We start from the raw sequence: 19,191 nt of genomic DNA, 5'->3' as shown, positions 1-19,191 counted from the left end.
CCTTGACAAAGTCTGTACAGATGTGTCACACATCATCAAGAGACGCGAAAATACGGAGGGATTCAAAAGCCGCTTGATCTCCTCGAGGTGAGTTGTGTGCGCTCTTTACAGGGAGTATTTTTATATACAGTCTTCATGAAATCACGCTGAACTATTCTGAGGAAACAATAGGAACGGCTATATTTGGATATATACTATTAATTATTACAATGTCAGGCAGGGGCTGGCAATTTTATCAAGTTCACCGGGAATATCGTAAATGGCACAATCAGAAATAGCCCATTGATAACCCATACGGCAACCATTGGGCGTAAAATAAAACTTGCTTCTAGTTCTTGAAGCTATTTGATAATGGATTCACCTGCATTATCTTGGCAACCAATATTATTAATTAATATTACTAATTTATCCACAGGATGGGGGATAACTTGCTTATTGGTGGGGGTCTAACTGCTGAGACCATTTCCAATCACAAGAATATGGATCCCGTGTACGTCCTGTCGTGTCACCGTCAGGTTCGCTTCTTCCCGTGCAGGAGCATCAGAATGAATGGAGCCCATGCTGAGCATCTGTGGTCAGCACTCCAGTCATTTCAATGGGGCTGACCGAAATACCTGAGCACTCGGGTTTCTCTGCAGTCTCATTTAAAGTGAATGGACATCGGAGCACTTGAGTGACCAGAATCCATTCAGTCTCTTCCTCACTGTGGGGGGGGGGGGGGGTGCAGTGAGGAGGACTGGGAGCACTAGAAAACCCCCAACAATCAGTAGGTTACCCCCTATTCTGTGGTTAGGGAATAACTTGGTACAGCCTCTTTAACCCTTTCCAATCCAATTTGTATCCAAGTTTTCCTAGGGGGCTTACTCTTTTTCTGCTGTTATACAACAGCGACAGTACTGCATGAGGTGACATGTTGGTTAGGCTCCAACAGCTGGCAATATACAGTAAGAGAACCCCGACGGACGTCTTCCAACATCGGAGCTGTACAGCCTTAAATCATAATGTCTTCAGACGTCAGACAGTGGATTGGAAAGGGTTAAGGGGCTGTTCTGAGGCTTAAACATTGATGACCTATCCTAAAGGGGAATCTGTCACAATATTTTTGCAACTCTTGCTGAGAGCAGTAAATGATAGGGAAATGCAAAGAAGGAGGATGAAACATTACCTCTGCAGTGCCACCTATTGGATGGCAGCATTCCTTCAAATTAATGTTCGGAGGGGTAACATCACTTCTTAGGGAGAGCACCAAGAAGTTGAGTGAGGAGACTTATAGGGCCATCCATGCTCATCTGGGTAATATGCAAAGGGTCAAGCATTAATTTGAAGGAATACTGCCATCCAATAGGTGGTGCTGCAGAGGTATTGTTCCATCTTCCTTATTTGCATATTACCCAGAGGAGCATGGATAGCCTTAGAAGTCTCCTCACTCACCTTGGTGATGTTACCCCTCCCGACTCACATCATAGGCTTCTCATTAGCCAAGCCAGCACCCTGTGTATGGATTCTGACTTGGTCTTCATTTCCCGATAATTGCTCTACAGATTTATATAAAGGGTCAAGCATTGATTTGAAGTAATGCTGCCATCAAATAGGTGGCGATGCAGAGGTATTGTTCCATCTTCGTTATTTGCATATTACCCAGAGGAGCATGGATGGCCTTAGAAGTCTCCTCACTCACCTTCTTGGTGCTCTCTCCCTAAGGAGTGATGTTACCCCTTCAGACCCACGATAGGGACAGTCACACTGATTACAGTGATATGTTTGCTGTTTCTATCTGTGTAGTAGTTTGGGAGAAACATATTTTATTAATAGCAGCCACACAGAGAACTAGCCCTCCATATTCATGAGCTGCAGGCTGGCCACACCCACCCTGTCCTCCAGTCAATGATTGACAGTTGTCTGTCTATGCATAGTAATTGTCAGACAGCAGTCAATCAGTGGCTGAAGGACAGGGTGGAAGGGACTCGACTGCAACTCATGAGTATCAAGGACAACTTCAAGTAGTCCTCTATAATTGTGCGGCTAATGATAAAATGGAAGTTTTTCTCAAACTGTTGCATAGATACATACAGAAGACATCACTGTAATCAGTGTGGCTTTCATTACCTTATACTGTCCTCAGAGAGGGACCCAGAAATATGCTAACAGAGTCTCTTTAAGGTAGGTCAACAGTATTACATGGGTGGGGGTCCAACTTCTGCTTCCCCACTGATCAGCTATTTTAAGGGGACACATGGTGCAGGCATGTGTTGTGATGTCTTTATTGTATATCAGGCGCAGTGCCATATACTGTGTAGTGGCGGTTCCTGGTATTACAGCTCAGTCCCACTCTCTCAAAAGGGACTGAGCTGCAGAAAGGCCATGTGATTAATGAACATAACATAACACTCATCTGTGGCCCCTTTAAACAGCAAATTGTTGGGATTGCTAGGAGTCAGACTCTCATCGTTTGATATTAATGACGTATCATAAGGATAGGCCATCGATATTTAAAGGGGTTATCCCACTAAAAACACTTCACTTGCCCAGAGGACAAGTGATAAATATGACTCTTGGGTGTCCGACCACTGGGAACCTCACGAATCACGAGAACATCGAACCTCAAGTTTCCATACTGAATGGAGAGGTAATGAGCATGTGTGACCACCATTCCATTCGTTATCTTCGGAGGTAGCTGAGCAATGCACTCAACTATCTCCCTCAGTGCCATAGAAGGGAATGGATTGGGGGCCATGCATGCACACCACCAGTCCATTCACTAGGCAACTCTGGATATACCATTTTTATGACACCTGGTGGTTCCAGTGGTTGGACCAACATAGATAAGACATTGGTCACCTATAGTGTGGATAGGTGATCAATGTTTTGGGTGAGATTCCCTTTTAAGTCTCGGGAAACCCCTTTAAGGGTTGTCATTGATCCAAAATGGCATTTATCTACATTGCTTTATAACAGTTCAGGTTTTTATGACTGAGAAAAACATTACTGCTCTCATCCAGAAGTAGTGCCACACTTGTCCATGGGTTGTGTTTGGTATTACAGCTCACCCCTTTTCAAGTGAGTAGAGCAGAGCTGCAATACCACATTCAACCTTTAGAGATGTGTGGCAACCTATGGGAGCTAGTGGTGGAAGATTCTACTGATCTGTTGAAATTTATGCTCCTCTGGCAGCGTTTAGGACTCCCTGAAGTTCCGGGATCTTATTGGTTGAGATGATTTTCCTTGTCCGTATGAGCACTTAGGGGGGACCTTCCCTATTTCCATCTCTTCCATCACCTCTTTTCCTTTTTTATCTCTTTCTTTCTCCTCTTCCTTCTTCTTTCTTTCCTCTTACTTCTTCTTTCTTTCCTCTTCCTTCTTCTTCCTTCTCTCTTCCCTCTTTCTTCTAGTCTTTCTTTTACCTGGTTTGTTCTGTGGGTTGGTGGACTTGCATCTTTGAAATTCCTGTTTTTGCAGAGTGATAGGCTTCACTTTTTACACAATGTTTTAGTATTTTCATGGGAAGGGTATGTCATTCTCAATATGTGATAACCAGGAGCCCTGCACTTTTACATCTCTTGGCTATTCGTGGTTTCCCAGTCTGTTCTGCTATATAACATTCTTGAAATTGATAAACAGATTAAACATTGATTTTGCAATAGCAGACGCAGCCTTTGGACTTGAGTGCTACTATTTGTCCTAAAAAAGCAGACCCCCTTTTCTAAACTTATACAACCTCTTTCCTATTACAGTGCCATATAGATAATCACACCCTCAACAAAAGGTTACTACCTAACCCTTGCTTAAAAAAATAGTAAGCGTTACAATTTCCCTAATCCTAGTCTTTATAAAGAAGCAAGAAAGTTGTATTAGTTGAGAGACAAGCAGGTAAAAAAAGACCTATAAATTAGTTTTGTGCACTTTGTGCTGATTTTCATCCCTTTGGTTAATAGTCTTTATAATTTATAGTGATTATACAGGCACGCTTTTATTGTATGTTTGCATAGAAAATCCTGTTGACAACTGAAAAAGTGTACAAATTTCCCTGCAAGGATCTATTTGCATATAAATAAGATGTGTTTACAGTGAGTGAACTCAAATTCAGATAGGTAATAGCCAGTCCATCAATTGTCACACATCAGCAGGATTCCACACAGTTTATTGACAGCACTGCGCAGAACGGATGTGAATAAGCCCCTTCAAGAAAGCGAATAAAGATACTAAATAGAATAGAAGATATTTACATCAAGTATCATCCCCATGTTTTACAGGGGTAAACACCTAGCACAATGATGGGAGATGTGGCTGGAATAAAATGGCTATACTCATGAGGCGTAAATCATATTTATCCTATAGCCTGAGCAATTATACCAGCGTAGGACTAGAGCCGCTATGCAGTGGCAACCGGTACTCTAAATGGCAGGTCACCACAGTTTATGATGGGACTGGCACTGAGCAGAAAATAGGTAGCACCATAGGCATTACTGAAAGCCGTTACGCGCTTAACTCCATACCTAGTCATTAAGATTTAAAGAAACAGAAATGAAATTCGTCAGCCCTGCAGGTTTTCAGTGGAAAGTTCCTGCAGCATGTCCGTTAGAGACAATATGGAAAGGAGAATAGAACTAAAAAACTGGCAGTGGAGAAGGCGCAACACTCCAGGTTAAAGCAAATAGGAAGTGACCAGAGGTTTGGGAAACTTCTCCTTTTATTTAATAAAGTGCGTGATCAGCTTATGAAAACGCGTTTCGAGGATAACCCCTTGCGTTTCGAGGATAACCCCTACGTCAGTTCAGCTGGTGTTTAAAACATACAAGCAATTGGTGGGTCCCAAAAGGGTTAAGGATTAGATCTGTTTGCCTGTGGAGTGCGGGTCAGCCAGGGCAGGAGTAGGAGAAGTCCTACTTGCTTTAACCCGGAGTGTTGTGCCTTCTCCACTGCCAGTTTTTGTTCTATTCTCTTACTCTATCACGCCCGCCCAGGTGGGGCGTCATCTGGTCAGACAGCACCTCCACTATTGAAGTTACCACTTCACTCTCTTCACCACTTTTACAGTATCGTTTTTCACAACAAACACAATTGTACGGGTTTTGCTCCACCCCTCTTTTTCCTCCTCGTCCAAAATATGGTAAAGAGGCTATCCAAATTTCAAAAAATTTTCCTCAAAAAAATGTCACTACTCTTTCTTATCCATTGGTTTTCTTGGCTGTGAGTGGTGGCGATCAGATGAAAGATGAAGATCTTGCTTATCCAAGTTGCACCTCGTTGTACATTTTCATTTAAGTGGTTGCTGCCGTTGAAATGTAGCATTACATGCTGATTATTCAAATACAAGGCTGACCATATGGATTGATTGGTCCTCAAGAACCGAAGCTGCTCTTTCTGAGTGTCTCTCTACTTTGTGTTATAGAGAAGGTTAATGAACATGGGATACTCTGCTCCTCTATCATGTTCATATGTAAAGAGGTTGCCTTCATGACATAATTCCTTTTACCCCTTTTGTGCCCTAGGACATAAAGGTAAATATCCTCTCTCCCCTTAATGAAATTGCAAAGTACTGTTCCATTGTCATGGCAGCCCAAAACCTTCTCAAGTCCCCCAGGGCTGCCATGTATTTCTGCCTATTAAGATGTTCCTGTGGCCTGCCTTAATAGAATGCCTATGAAAATTCCATGTCATTCATCATCAAAAAAAAAATCAAACACCTAGGAGTTTTCGGAATTGAATGAAACATCCTGAGCCCAGTCGCCTTGTTTGCGTACCCTCATGTATTCACTGGTCCTAACACCTTTTAACAGTCTGGTCAGAATGGCCTAGGTAGCGGGCACTTCATTGATATGACTATCCAGCTTCTCGCATTCCAATAATGTGGCCCTCTCAAACTTTAACTGGGCGAAATCTCTTTGATTGTGTCATAGAGGCGTCTTGTGCTCAACAAGCTCTACACAAGCGGAAAAAGAGGTCACTACACACAAGTAGTCTCTTTTATAGGCCAAGGGTGGAAACACTTTTAGGGCCCCAGGTGGGAAGACCGTTCATCTAATCACGCCACAATTGTAATAATTTGAGTATCTGCACACCAAGTTTTGCAGCAAAATAACAACTCCTTCTAGGTGATGGATTTTTTTCTGACAAAGCATAGATTACAATGCTTAAGTATTTCAGTATAAGCAATAAACTATCGCAAGTTCAAGTTCACTTTGGGGACTAAAAAAAAAACCAATAGAAACAAGTTAAAGTTTTTTTTTCATAGTAAAAAATAAAGTATATTAAAAGTTTAAACCCTTCTTTTCCTATATATATAACTAAAAAATCTAAACACGACCCACCTCTCAATGCCATAGATGTTTAACAACCGATACTGATTTTTTTTTCACTTAATGTGGAATTGCAATGAGATTGTCTTTTTGAACTGAGGTGACAGACCTATCAGCCAATTAGTGGGACTCCCTGTTCCGAATACTCCAGATGTTTGTTTACTAGGTCTTCTAGATGTTGAACAATGGCATCACTATACGAATCTTACTTGGAGAAACACTTATTTTGGCTTGTAAGACAACAGCAATTAGATGGATGGACAGGTGTCCCCCAACTGTAGCATGTGGCATAACATGGTTCATGTAATTTCTTATGAAAAATTTGTCTTAAAAATAGAAAATGTCCTGAAACATTCCACATATGGGATATATGTTGTAATTCTCTAAATACTATTTTTGCTCAAAATGCTCTCCAGTACTTAATAGATCAACTAGTAACTAGAGATGAGCGAGCACGCTCGTTTAAGGCTGCTGCTCGATCGAGCATCGGTCTTCTTGAGCAACTGATTACTCGACCGAACACAATGCGGGGGGAAGGTGGCGGGGGGGAGTGTGGAGGAGTGAGGGGGAGCAGGGGAGGAGATGGAGAGAGAGATCTTTGACTCTCCCCCCCCCACGCCACCCCCTCGCATGGTGCTTGGTCGAGTAATCAGATACTCGACAAGACTGATGCTCGATCGAGCATCAGCCTTAAACAAGCGTGCTCACTCATCTCTACTAGTAACCCTATAGTACTGTGAAATAATATAATTATCCTATATACCAACTTATTTTAATGATTTTCAAACTAATATTTAAATTGCATTATACCATCTTCCCTCTATCAACCATGTTTTTCGGACCCTTGATTCTTTCCTTTTTTTTTCTTCTCCTCCGGTATCTATCATACCAGAATTCTATTCTGGGATTGTAGTTTTTGTAATATTATACTTATTCATTTTTAATCTATTATACACCTATTATACTTCGGAACAACTGCAGTTACAACGTATTAAGTTATCAATGTTAGTGGAATCCATTATGCTTCAATAAAAAAGTCGTATTTGGTTATACTGCTTCCATAAAAGTGTAATCTATTAAAATAATGTACGATTTATCCCACAGAATGAATGTTGTCATAAAAAAATACACAACACCAGAATTGTGCTTTTTTGGGCACCCTAGATAGGGATGGGCCTTTTAGTCTACATCGAATGCCTTTGAAACAGAGGATCAATAATAATCTTTATTTATATAGCGCTAACATATTCCGCAGTGTTTACAAGAAAGGGGGAACAGAAACAAAACCACAGTTACATGTAGTAATCAATTGATGGAAATAGTAGGGGGGAGGGTCCTGCTCCAACGAGCTTACGTACTACAGATAATGGGGTGATGAAGAAGATAAAGGGGCTGGAGATGTGCATGGTATGGTGAGGTGGAGAGTGTCAAATTGGGCCGTATAGTGGCTGAATCGGGATGACTGCAGGGGTGGTTGACTACGGCTAGCAGGGATTGCAGTCAGTAGGTCAGGGAGCATGTTATCAGGCAGAGTACAGAGGGATTTGGTTTAGGGGATATGATATGCCTCTCTGAAGAGGTGCGTTTTTAGAGCGCTCCTGAAGTTTTGTGTGTCAGTGATTGCCCGGATAGTTAAGGGTAGTACGTTCCAGAGGACTGGTGATGCTCTGGAGAAGTCTTGGAGGCAGGAATAAGATGTTAGAGTTAAAGGGGTGTTTAATCTGATTTCGTTGGTGGAGAAGAGCACAGGGCGCAGGCTGGGTGGTGTATTGAGATGAGTGAAGCGATGTAGGCTAGTACGGTGCTATGGAGAGGTTTTTGGATGAAGGCAATGAGTTTAAATTCAATTCTGTATATAACGGGCAGCCAGTGCAGTGACTGGCACAGGACAGAGGCATCCAAGTAGCGGCTGGACAGGAAGATGAGCCTGGCTGCCGCATTCAGGATGGTTTGGAGAGGGGAGAGTCTGGCGTGGGGGAGGTATGCACATTAGTTTTTTCTTCTTCAATAATCTCTGCTTGTCCCCCCCCCCTCTCCTTGATTTGTGGGCTGTTTAATGGAAATGGGTGGAGATGTTACTTGATTGGGGGAAGTGGGTCATTTGTTTCCTCTTTATATGGTGTATATTGCACATGTATTCATGCTTGACAGAGACCAAAATGGGCGAAATGTTTGACTTGTAATGGAGGAATATAGACCATCACCATTTTGCATCTTGAATGCTGTCACAGAGAATTTATTATTGGATATAGGGATCTGTGGGTTTCAGGCCCTAGCGGCTTTTATTTACCTTGATTCTGTATGTGTAAAGATTGCTCTTTGGTTTTTATTTTTTATGAGCATTCTGAGTGACCATGCTGGCCACAGAAAGTAGTTACAATGGGCACATGAGCATCAGAACTGGAGCATGGAGCAGTGAAAGAAGAAGGTATGGTTTGATGAATCACATCATGTGGATGGCCATGGACATGTCTGTCACTTACCGACACAAGAGATGGCACCAGGTTGCACTATGAAAAGAAGGCAGACCAATGGAGTGTGATTCTTTAAGAAATGTTTAGGGTTCTGGAATTCATGTGGTATTACTGTAGCATGTACCATCTTCTTAAACATTGTATAGATGAAGTACGGTCCTTCATGGCCATGGTTTTCCTTAATGAGAGGGGCCTTTGGGCAGGATAATATGTCCAGCCATACTGCAAAAAGTGTTCAGGAGCAGTTTGAGAAGCATGACAAAAAGTTCAAGGTGATGTCTCCAAATTCTCCAAATAGTGAACTATTTCAGCATCTATTGGCTGTGCAGGAAAAAAAAAAGTCCAATCCACTGAAGCCTCGCCTTGCAATTTGCAGAACTTGAAGGAGTTGTCTGGTTAAAATTATTTTTTTTAAATATAAAGACAAATGGGTTACAGCAACAAAATAAAGGGTACTTGCCTGTCCGTAGCACTGGTGATCCAGCACTGCAGCCCCACGATTCACCCAGTCCCTGTTGATAGTGCGAGTTAGGTGACCTGCGCCTGCCAACCGGAGATCACAGCATCACTACCCATTCTCCTGGCATCAGCATGCACGCCCTGTGTCCATGATGCCAGGAGTTTCAAACAGTGATGCTGCACCTTCTGATTGGCAGGTGGTGATCAGCTGACTTCCGCTGTCAACAGAGATCAGGTGTATTGGAGGGCTACAGCACTGAAGACAGGTAAGTACCCTTTATTGTGGCGTTTTAACCCATTTGGCTCTGTTTTAAAAGTTCATATTAAACGCACAACCTCTTTAACCACCTCAGAACTGCCCATTGACTATAAACAGGCAGTCCTTAGCTATCTCTGCAGGGATGTTTTAACCTCCCCTGCAGAGCAGGAGCTCTGTAATCTGAGAGTCTAATGACAGCGCAAATCACAGAGCTGCCGGGGGACCAATCCATCGTTCAGCTGCTGAAAGACTGAGCAAATACATTCCATTTGAATGCAATCTGCTGGCAGCCAGGAGAAAAGCAATGCAATCTGCTGGCAGCCACGAGGAGAACAATGGAATGTGTCGGCAGCTGTTTACACAGCTGGGTGTGTGTTTAAACACACTCTGGGCTCTGAAAACAACTCCTGGAGGCACTTTTACATGCAAATGAAGATGATAAAGTGTTAATGTCCTTTAACACTTTATGCAAATAGATCGCTAAATCTTTCAGTCGTTTGATTATCTTTGCATGTAAAGGGGCCTTAAAGCATATGTTTGAGTCAAGTTGCACACTAGGGCCACATGTGGGATATTTCTGAAAACTGTTGATTCAGGTTAATAAATATTGAGATTTGTTTCTCTGATAACTCCGGCCCTGATAAAGAAAAAAATAGTTTAATATTGAAAATCTGCAAAAATATAATTGAAATGTTTAAATTTCACTTCCAATTTGCTTTAATTCCTTTGAAACATCTGAAGGGTTACACAAACTTTCTTAATGTGGTTTTTGAATACTCTGAGGGGTGCGGTTTTGTAATTTATAGGTTGGGGTTGTAATACACAGGCCCATAAAGTCTACTTCTAAACTTAACTGGTCCCTGAAAAAATAGAGTTTGGGAATGTTCTTCCAAATTTGAAAAAATCCTGCTACACTCATAAGTCTTGGGACATCTGGAAAAATAAAAAGGAAAGTTAAAAAATAATGCGGACATAACGTGGATTTATGATATATGTTATTTATTAACTATTTATTGGGGTATAACTATCTGTATTACAAGCAGAAAATGTGAAATTTTTACAAAATGTAAATTTTTACACATTTTTTCTTTAAATTGTGGATTTAGTTCTACCTAAATGTCAAACCTACCAACCAAAATTTACCATGGGTTTAATGTAAAATCTGTCACAAATGAACCATCTCAGAATCACTTGTATAAGTAGTAGCATTCCAAAGTTATTACAACATGAAGTGAAATATGTCAATTTTGAAAAATTGGGCTTGGTTACATAGAGCAAAATTTGCTTGGGTGGCAAGTAGTTAAAGGAATCGGCTGTTAACAACTTGGTGTCAGATAACAGTATGCCTTCAATGGTCTTATGGGGTTGATGCCTCGATGGGTCAGAGTTATTTTGGCGGTAAGTTGAGGACTAGAGATGAGCGAACGTACTCGTTTAGGGTGATTTCGCAATCGAGCAGCGCTTTTTTCGAGTAACTGACTACTCGGGCGAAAAGATTCTGGGGGCGCCGGGGGTGAGTGGGGGGTTGCAGAGGGGAGTGGGGGGGGGGGAGAGAGAGAGCTCCCCCCGTTCCCCACTACTACCCCCTGCTCCACCACGCCGCCCCCCCCCCCCGAATCTTTTCGCCCGAGTAGTCAGTTACTCGAAAAAAGCGCTGCTTGATTGCGAAATCGCCCTAAACGAGTACGTTCACTCATCTCTATTGAGGACATAATATTAGGCAGGTTGCATTAGAATGATGACTGATTGGTGTGTGGCCCATCTAAAGTTCCTCTGGTAGTAGCTGATCTCTGGAAGTTTCAGGGGCCTTTTTAAGGCTTAATGTTCCAAAGTTGAAAATTTGTTTTAACTACAAAGACACAAAGCAAGCGAAAATGTTTACCATCTTTAAAAAAAAAAGTGTTCTTGAACCTGAAGAAACTAATTAGATTTGTATCCTGGCTCTGACGCTCAGGAACTTCCTGTTTTATTTAAGCTTATTTAACAATATACATCATTTTCTCATTTCTTGAAGTGCTTAGAATGCAACTTAGTTACTAATTACTAAGAAAGCAGCTCTTTAAAGTTTAAGCTGATATGTTTTCCTTGCCCATGGCTGGCCTAGCTACATAAATAGCGCATTTACAGTGTTCTATATTTAAACACAGCACTTGAGATTGATGAATATTCTGGAACTTTATATTTGGATGGCTATGTTGTGATCGTGTCGCAAAAGCTTCCGTTAATAAATAAAGGATCAATATATAATTAATTGTATGTCTTGAATATTGTAGGTACTTTGCAAAGTTGTTTTTTGGGCAGGTAGAATAGTTCACAAAGACGGGGGAGGAGGGGTAGACTTTTTAGACCGTATCCTATCTGTAGATAAGAGGAGTAACTTGGAGTTCTTGGGTCCAATGCCAAATGTGTAACAGAACGCCATGATTAAGAGGCACCATTTAGAGCACTGGTCTTCTGATTTGGGCACAGAGTCCTTTGGGTCCCCTCAGGCTCCAGGATCCAGCTGTAGATGCACATATAGGTTTCAGGCATTGATTTGTCGTTTCATCCTTCTAGGATTTCGTCATGTTGCATTGTTTTTGCCTATTGTAAATCTCTGACTAGGGATAGTGCAGTAAGTTTACCTGCACAGAAAATGCAGATCATGATATCTCCATAAATTGTGCCACAAAGTAGAAAATACATGGCATCCGAGTGCCAAATAAAAAAGCGATGCCAAGTATTCACAGCTGCAGGGCCCCTTCGGTCAATTGATCTGTGGGAGTGCCAGTAGCCAGACCCCTACCAATCTGATATTGATGGTAATATTGGTCAATCAATATCAAAAACCCGGAAACCCCTTTTGAAGAGCTTATGTGGCTTTGCCAACCCTTTTTCGTTAGAAGGGTCCCCAATAGAGTTGAGCGAACATACTCTGCCGAGCTTGATGCTCGTTCGAGTATTAGCATACTCGATGGCGCTCGTTACTCGAACGAGCATCAAGCCGTTTTCGACCCCGACCCACTTTTTGGCTCCTCCCGGCCGCGACGCAGCGCGCATCAATGGCAAATTTTTTGTCTGGCAGGCAGGGGAGAGAGAGAGAGAGAACACACGAACCAAGAAGAAAAAAAACTCGGGACCCGGCGTCCTCACATACAAAAATGCTCAGGACTCCCATTGTAGTCAATGGGATTCGTTACTTGAGGTAGAGCTCTCAAATTTTACGAAAAGCTCGACTTGTATTTGGGTGCTCGCTCATCTCTAGTCCCCAAACAATAAGATGATATTGGAGGGTGCCCCAAGCATCCAGCATTGACTTGTTATACCAACGCATTACACATTGTTTTTGGAAGCAAATTATAATGAAAGGATATTGGGTCTAGCAGAGGAAAATTCCACTTACCGTAAAACCAGAAAATGGGTTTTCCTTAAAGGGAATCTGTTACCATGCTATATGGTCCTGAGCTAATATAATGCGTGGATAACTGAAGAGACACAGATACCAGCAAAGTAATTATTATCTTTGAACTCACTTTCATTCTCTGTCGGTAAGTCAGCCAATGGTCCATGCTCTTTATGATAATGAAGCATCCATGTAAAATAAAAATTTTTGTTGCAAATCCGCAATCTTATTAGTAAACACTTGGGAAAATCCCTTTTGTTGTTGGCTTTTTTTTTTCCTTTTTTTTTCTTGAAATTATAATTATTTTCTTATTCCACTTGAAAAATCTCTTAGTGATCAGTTCAATACATGAAGGATGGGTAATTGAAAAAGCAGGAGAATGTGATGAGTTTAGTTTTAATGGGCACTGTAATTATATTCTGACACACTGAAAATCATATTAGTACACGTGGAAACGAGAACATATTTTCATTCATTAGGCTGTTATAAATGCACACTACTTTCAATCATTACTGGATTCAGTAAAACTACTTAAGGAATAAAGACACCGCATACTCACCCCATTCATTAAACTTCAATGTGAAAAGAGAAGGTCTCATCTGCTAATGTGATATCTGCTGGTTGGGGTTTTTTTTTTTGTGTTTGTGTTTGTCATTTTTTTTTTCTTTAAATCACAGATTTTTCTAATTGAGTGTTTCATATGGGGATTATACTTCTGCCATATTCAGGATCTAATTTTTGCAATATCAATCAAAAGCAAATTTCCTACACAGCGCTGATTTACATTAATGTAAGTCTTAGGGTCACTTGCCATTGTTTGAGTGTGTTTCAACATATGGAGATAGTGAATAATAGATTGCAACCCCATGCTGAGAAGCAAGATTATGTTTTCAAAGGACATAATTTTTGTTTACTGGGTGTTATTAATCTCCAATTATAAACATTTCTCAACTTCCTGAATGTGGATATTGTTTTTAACTGAAAGCGCTAATCTGCTCGTCTATATGTTAACATTTAAGGCTGCAATCTAAAAATGAATATACTTGGTCTATATAAGCAAAAAAAAAAAAGAGAATTAAGAGCAATTTTTGTTAACTGAGCTTGAATGCTGTTATATATTGATTCCAACATAGTAGAAGAGTACATAAGCCATAAAAGCATGGTTATTGTGCTGTTCGATCTGTGGACAGAATGTCCTAGAACTAGAGGAGCGGAGAAGATATATATATATATATATATATTAGTTTTGTTGGAAGATATTTAGGATAACTTGTAATGTATTGATCAAAATCTCTCCTGTTTTGGGAGTCCAGTGGGCGGTCCTATTCAGTGATTGACAGCCTAACCTGTATAAGTGTGCATTGATTAGGACCGCCCACTGGAACACTAATCCCAGATTGAGCAAGGATTTAAAGCAATAAATGACAAGTTATACTGGATCTATTCTCACAAACCTATATATCAATTTGCTCATCTCCTCCTGCTCTATACATACCAGTATTCCCTGAAAATTGGAAATACAGATATATGCCCAGATTGTTGCTTTTACACAATTGTCGGGTGCTAAAGTGCCTGACAACCGTTCCAATGACTATCTCTGCTGTGCTTTCACACGGGTGCAATAGGCGTTTAGTTACGTGAAGCTCACTGAAGATCTCTTTTGACTGGCCGCCTCCATCCATTTGAACAGGCAGTTGATCAGAGATGAGTGACTGCCTATTAATTGTGAGCGAGAAGTCACTCATTACTCACCTTGTTTCAGTGAGCTAAAACAAGGTGACTAAATAGTGATTTCTCACTCAGTACCCTGTTGGATCTCACTCAGAGGCTTCATTCACACGGGTGCTACGATTTTCGGCTGGCTGTGTCATCGCGTGAACGACAGGCAGCCATGACCAAGTCACAGTTGTAACTCCCGTTTTAACGCCCGTTCAGACAGCCGAGGCTTCAGCCCGTATACGCTGCAGCCCTGGGATACCGTCGGCCGGGGGTGGGAGTTTAGCTCTGCTAAACTCCCACCCCATTCCCGACTTACGACAAGGGGAGGGGCCAGGAGCTTATCAGAGCTAGTCCCTCCCTCTCTCCGCTCCAGCATATGAGAGCTGCCTGCAAGGGCAGGGGGCAGGACTTTAGCACACTAGCTCCCGCCCCGTCCTGCCCCCTCCCATTGCAGACAGCCGGCAAGGGGTGGAGAGGGGGAGAGAAGGTAGAGGGAGTTTAGCAGTCACGCTGCTAAACTACCTCCCTTCTCTGACAGCAGTCATCGGCTCCCATAGGAGTCTATGGCAGTGGCCACCATATTCCGGCCAAAGATAGTTCCAGAGCTATCTTTTATAGCCGTCGTAAAAACATCCAGCTGGAATGTGCACTGTATGTGCTATCTTTGCCGGACGGACGTTTTTACGTTTTTACCCATGGGGAATACGTCCATCTGAAGCGATGCATTGGAAGCCAATGCATGAGATGGGTAGCGTATATCGGCCAGCCGTAAAAACGTGTTCGATATACGCTCGTGTGAAATAGCTCTTACATGGGAAGACTGTCGGACAAAATCGCTTGCTTAAGTAATTTTTTGCCAATAGTCGTCCCGTGTAAAAGTACCTCTAGTTCCTGTTTTTTTTGCAAAGTGCTGAGGTTTCTTTTAGTTTTTTGTTTACTTTTGTCTTCTTTATCCTTTTTTTAGCGGTAGGTTCACATCTCAGTTGAATCTCAGGGGTCTAAGAAGACCAGCAAGCTTTAGTTGCAATTTCATTGGAATCCATTGAAAATATTGCCCCCACTAAATCTTTTTGCACCTTCTTGACAGCGTTGAAGAAGTCTTATAGAATCTTGTTTGATGAGAGCATGCTCCACTCTAGCTTTTTCAATGGGCAGAGGAAAATAGTGAATTAGTTAATTCCATACTCCTTATAGAAACAAATACATTAAGGAAAACGTACGTTGTGTTTGTACTGAGGTTTTGTAAGATAATTGAGTATCACAAGCATCGATAAAACAGGTGCTGCTGAGCTCCCGTAGGATACCAGGCCTCCTTTGATAAATCCTCCTCCAGTTACCACTTCCAACTGTTAAGTGGATCACCTTTGTCACTACAGTATATCCTGTATAGGTATATGAGTGAAAGAGTCAGCATGGTTTTGACCCATTATTTAAGGCTCAATGATGGAGTGCAGCTTGACAAAGGCATCTAGATACCGTGTGCGAGGAGGGAAAGATTTGTAAGATTTTCATTGAAGCAGCATTTCTGAAAACCACAGTCTTATGACTAATGTTAGAAACTGTATCTTGCCAATATTGTTATTATTCTATAGATATCAATGCGGTTCACTAAGTGGCTAGTATCTAAATTTACATATACAACCGCCATCTAAATTTATGACTGGTAATGAAGAAGGGCCACTTAACCCAAATTGTGAGTTGCTTTTTCGGCAGAATTTTTGAAAACTGTTATAAGATTTCTGGATGTCTGGATATTTTGACCTAGTGAATAAGCGGATTTATTTTAGTTCTCTATTCTTTTTATTGGAATGTCTACACAAAAACCGGAATGAATCTAGTATATTACACCATCATGGAAATATCAGCATCTACCGCTATACTTCCTTCCCTGTGAATTCACCCATTATTGATCAGGTCAATGTACATTTTTTCTGATTGTCTTAAGGCTCCTCTTTTCAGATTAAGGCCTCGTGCACATGGCAAAGTGGGGTGTTTGGAGCCTGTATGAAGGCACATGGAGTCCCTGGGGTTCTGTACCTTGGTGGAACTAACACAGAGTTTTTTGGAGCTTTTCTCTATTGCCTTGGCAAAATTGGTGGAGTATGCCACATTTTTTTTCTGTCGGATTCTTATTTAATTCCAACACAACACCTCTCTATGCCCCCATTTGAAACCAGAGGCATACAGATTTACAGAATAGAAAAAAAGAGAACCAGCTCATGTGAGACCAAACGTATATCATGGAACACCAGCTTGTCCAACACTTGAGGTGTTATTATAAATCATTGAAGATTTATAGCAAAGCACTCTACTGACTCCTTTCTTGACACTACCAGTGTCCTTAGGCCAGACTCGCACAAGTATGTCGAATTCCGCACGCAGGAGGCCCACAGCGAATTCTGGCTGTGAGCCGGGACAGTGACTCTGCATACCGCCTATAATGGTACTGCGGATGACATGCGTAGTATTGTGGGGGGGGGGGAGGTTTATTTGTATTTCCCGCGCCATCACTTGGAGGCGGTCTGTGGCAAAATAGAGCATGCAGCTATTTTTCTTCTGCTCGTGGAATACGTAATTCATATTCATAAGTGTGAAAGAAAAATAGAAAATACATTGCTATCGACTGATAGCTCTGCATCCAGTTTTCTTGACACCCAAAAGCCTAAATCTATAGCAACCTAGTAAAAAGGAACTTAGTGGACTTAGAGATGGCAACTCATCTGGAATAAGATGAGGGTAAAAGTCTTTTATTAATAGATATGATATTGGAGATCCAGGCCACTTCTACTCTCCATTGGAACCAATAGCCTGAGGAATTGTCGGACCAGACAGTTGCTGTTCGAGTTGGAGATATGCAAATAAGGGAGATGGAATAAATCCTCCACAGTGCCACCTACTGAAAGGCAGCATTCCTTCAAGCCAAAGTCAGACTTTTTATGCAAACCTTGTTGCAATGACCGGGAAATAAAAGCATCTCCCTTATTTGCATATTACCCAGAGGAGCGTGCGTGGCCATTTGAGTCTCCTCATTTAGTTTATAATATAGTTGCTCTCCCTAAGGAGAAAAGATAGCGTTTCTGACCCCCGTCCCAGGCCTCTCACTAGCAAAGCCAGACTCCTACTGTGAACTGATGAGGGGCAATAACCCTGAAACAGCTGTATGTACATGGGGTCTGGCTTTGCTTTTATTTCCCGGTCATTGTAACAAGGCTTGTATAAAAAGTCTGATTTTGGCTTGAAGGAATGCTGCCTTTCAATAGGTGGCACTGTGGAGGATTTATTCCATCTCCCTTATTTGCATATTACCCAGAGGAGCGTGCATGGCCATTTGAGCCTCCTCACTTAGTTTATAATATAGTTGCTCTCCCTAAGGAGAAAAGATAGTGTTTCTGACCCCAGTTGGAGACATGTGCGACTAAATATTGTTTGAAAGTTTAGTTCTGTATATAACACTGCTACTGGGAGAAATTCATGTTAGTTACATGAAATTGAGTGCGCTGAATCCTAATCTGAAGTCACCTAGGACATCTAGATCTTAAGTAATAGGCCAACCACAGTTTGGCGACAACTTGGTATACTAGCCCACCTACTGATGCATGGCAACATTATAATTGCTGCACCATTGCCTGCATCCTGCCTTCCAGCGCCTCGTTGGCAACACATCCTGGCAGCAGCGGGTTCTTGCAGCATCTGGGTGCATATGAGCATGTCCGTAAGCGGATGTTAGCAGTTGCCAGGCCTATACAATGTGAAATGGGCTAAGTACAAGCTTCTAGTTGACAACACTGTTTTCTTATATAGCTAGTATGTCTGTTTCAGCCTAATGATAGCATATAACTTGAGAACCTGACGTCCTAGGCAAAGCCCGGCTACAGATTTGGGCTCTACACACTCTGTTTAGTACAGAACACATAAAATACCCCAAGTAGCAAAAAAAAAATGTTTTTCCTATGATCCAGTGTAATCTACATAAAACATTGTGTAAATACAATGTAGTAATATATTGTACTGATCCTGAGTTATAACCTGTATTATAGTCCAGAGCTGAATTCGCAATTCTGCTGGTTCCTATTGAAATCAGCCAGTAAGCTTGTTGTCAAACACACCAAAACGTAGTTTAAGGCTGTATCCACATAGGCTACAAAATCTCCCTCATGTGAAAGAACCCATTGGAAACCATAGGCTTGACATTCTATTGATGATTTTGTAGCCCGTGCGGATACAGCTTAACGGTTATTTCTTTCACATAATGCAAATGACCAGAGCAAGCAAGGTGCAGATACTGAACAAGCAGGTGATGTCACTCAACTATTCATCAATTCTACGAGAGTTGGCCTTTAGTTGTTACATGCTACATTTGACTGAAGGCCATAACAACATCAAACAAGAATACGTATATCTTCATGAATTGCAGGATAATATCTGCTGCATTAGCTTAGCTCCATTTTACTTATTAGTTACGATTAGGTAAGTAGAGCGTTGCATAATAAGCTATTACACTCATTGACTATACAAGCATCAGTGTTCATGTGTATGAATAAAATGTATGGCCTTTAGGGCTCATTCACATGAGCGTTTTTGCGTGAGTAACACACAGTGAAT

General features: G+C 41.5%; 1 protein-coding gene across 2 annotated transcripts in view; it reads left to right on the top strand.

Annotated features, from left to right (window-relative positions):
- CAMKMT (calmodulin-lysine N-methyltransferase) overlaps nucleotides 1-19,191 on the top strand; it is a 434,161-nt gene that overhangs the window by 334,338 nt on the left and 80,632 nt on the right. For both annotated transcript variants that reach the window (XM_066594497.1, XM_066594496.1), the window contains exon 7: nucleotides 21-87. In XM_066594497.1, coding sequence (XP_066450594.1) covers nucleotides 21-87 — 67 coding nt within the window. The remainder of the gene's footprint in view (nucleotides 1-20; nucleotides 88-19,191) is intronic.

The sequence above is a fragment of the Eleutherodactylus coqui genome, chromosome 3, assembly GCF_035609145.1.
Source record: "Eleutherodactylus coqui strain aEleCoq1 chromosome 3, aEleCoq1.hap1, whole genome shotgun sequence".
In the NCBI taxonomy this organism is placed as follows: Eukaryota; Metazoa; Chordata; class Amphibia; order Anura; family Eleutherodactylidae; genus Eleutherodactylus; species Eleutherodactylus coqui.
The sequence above is the reverse complement of the archived record's forward strand: the minus strand, read 5'-3'. Positions and strand labels throughout refer to the sequence as shown.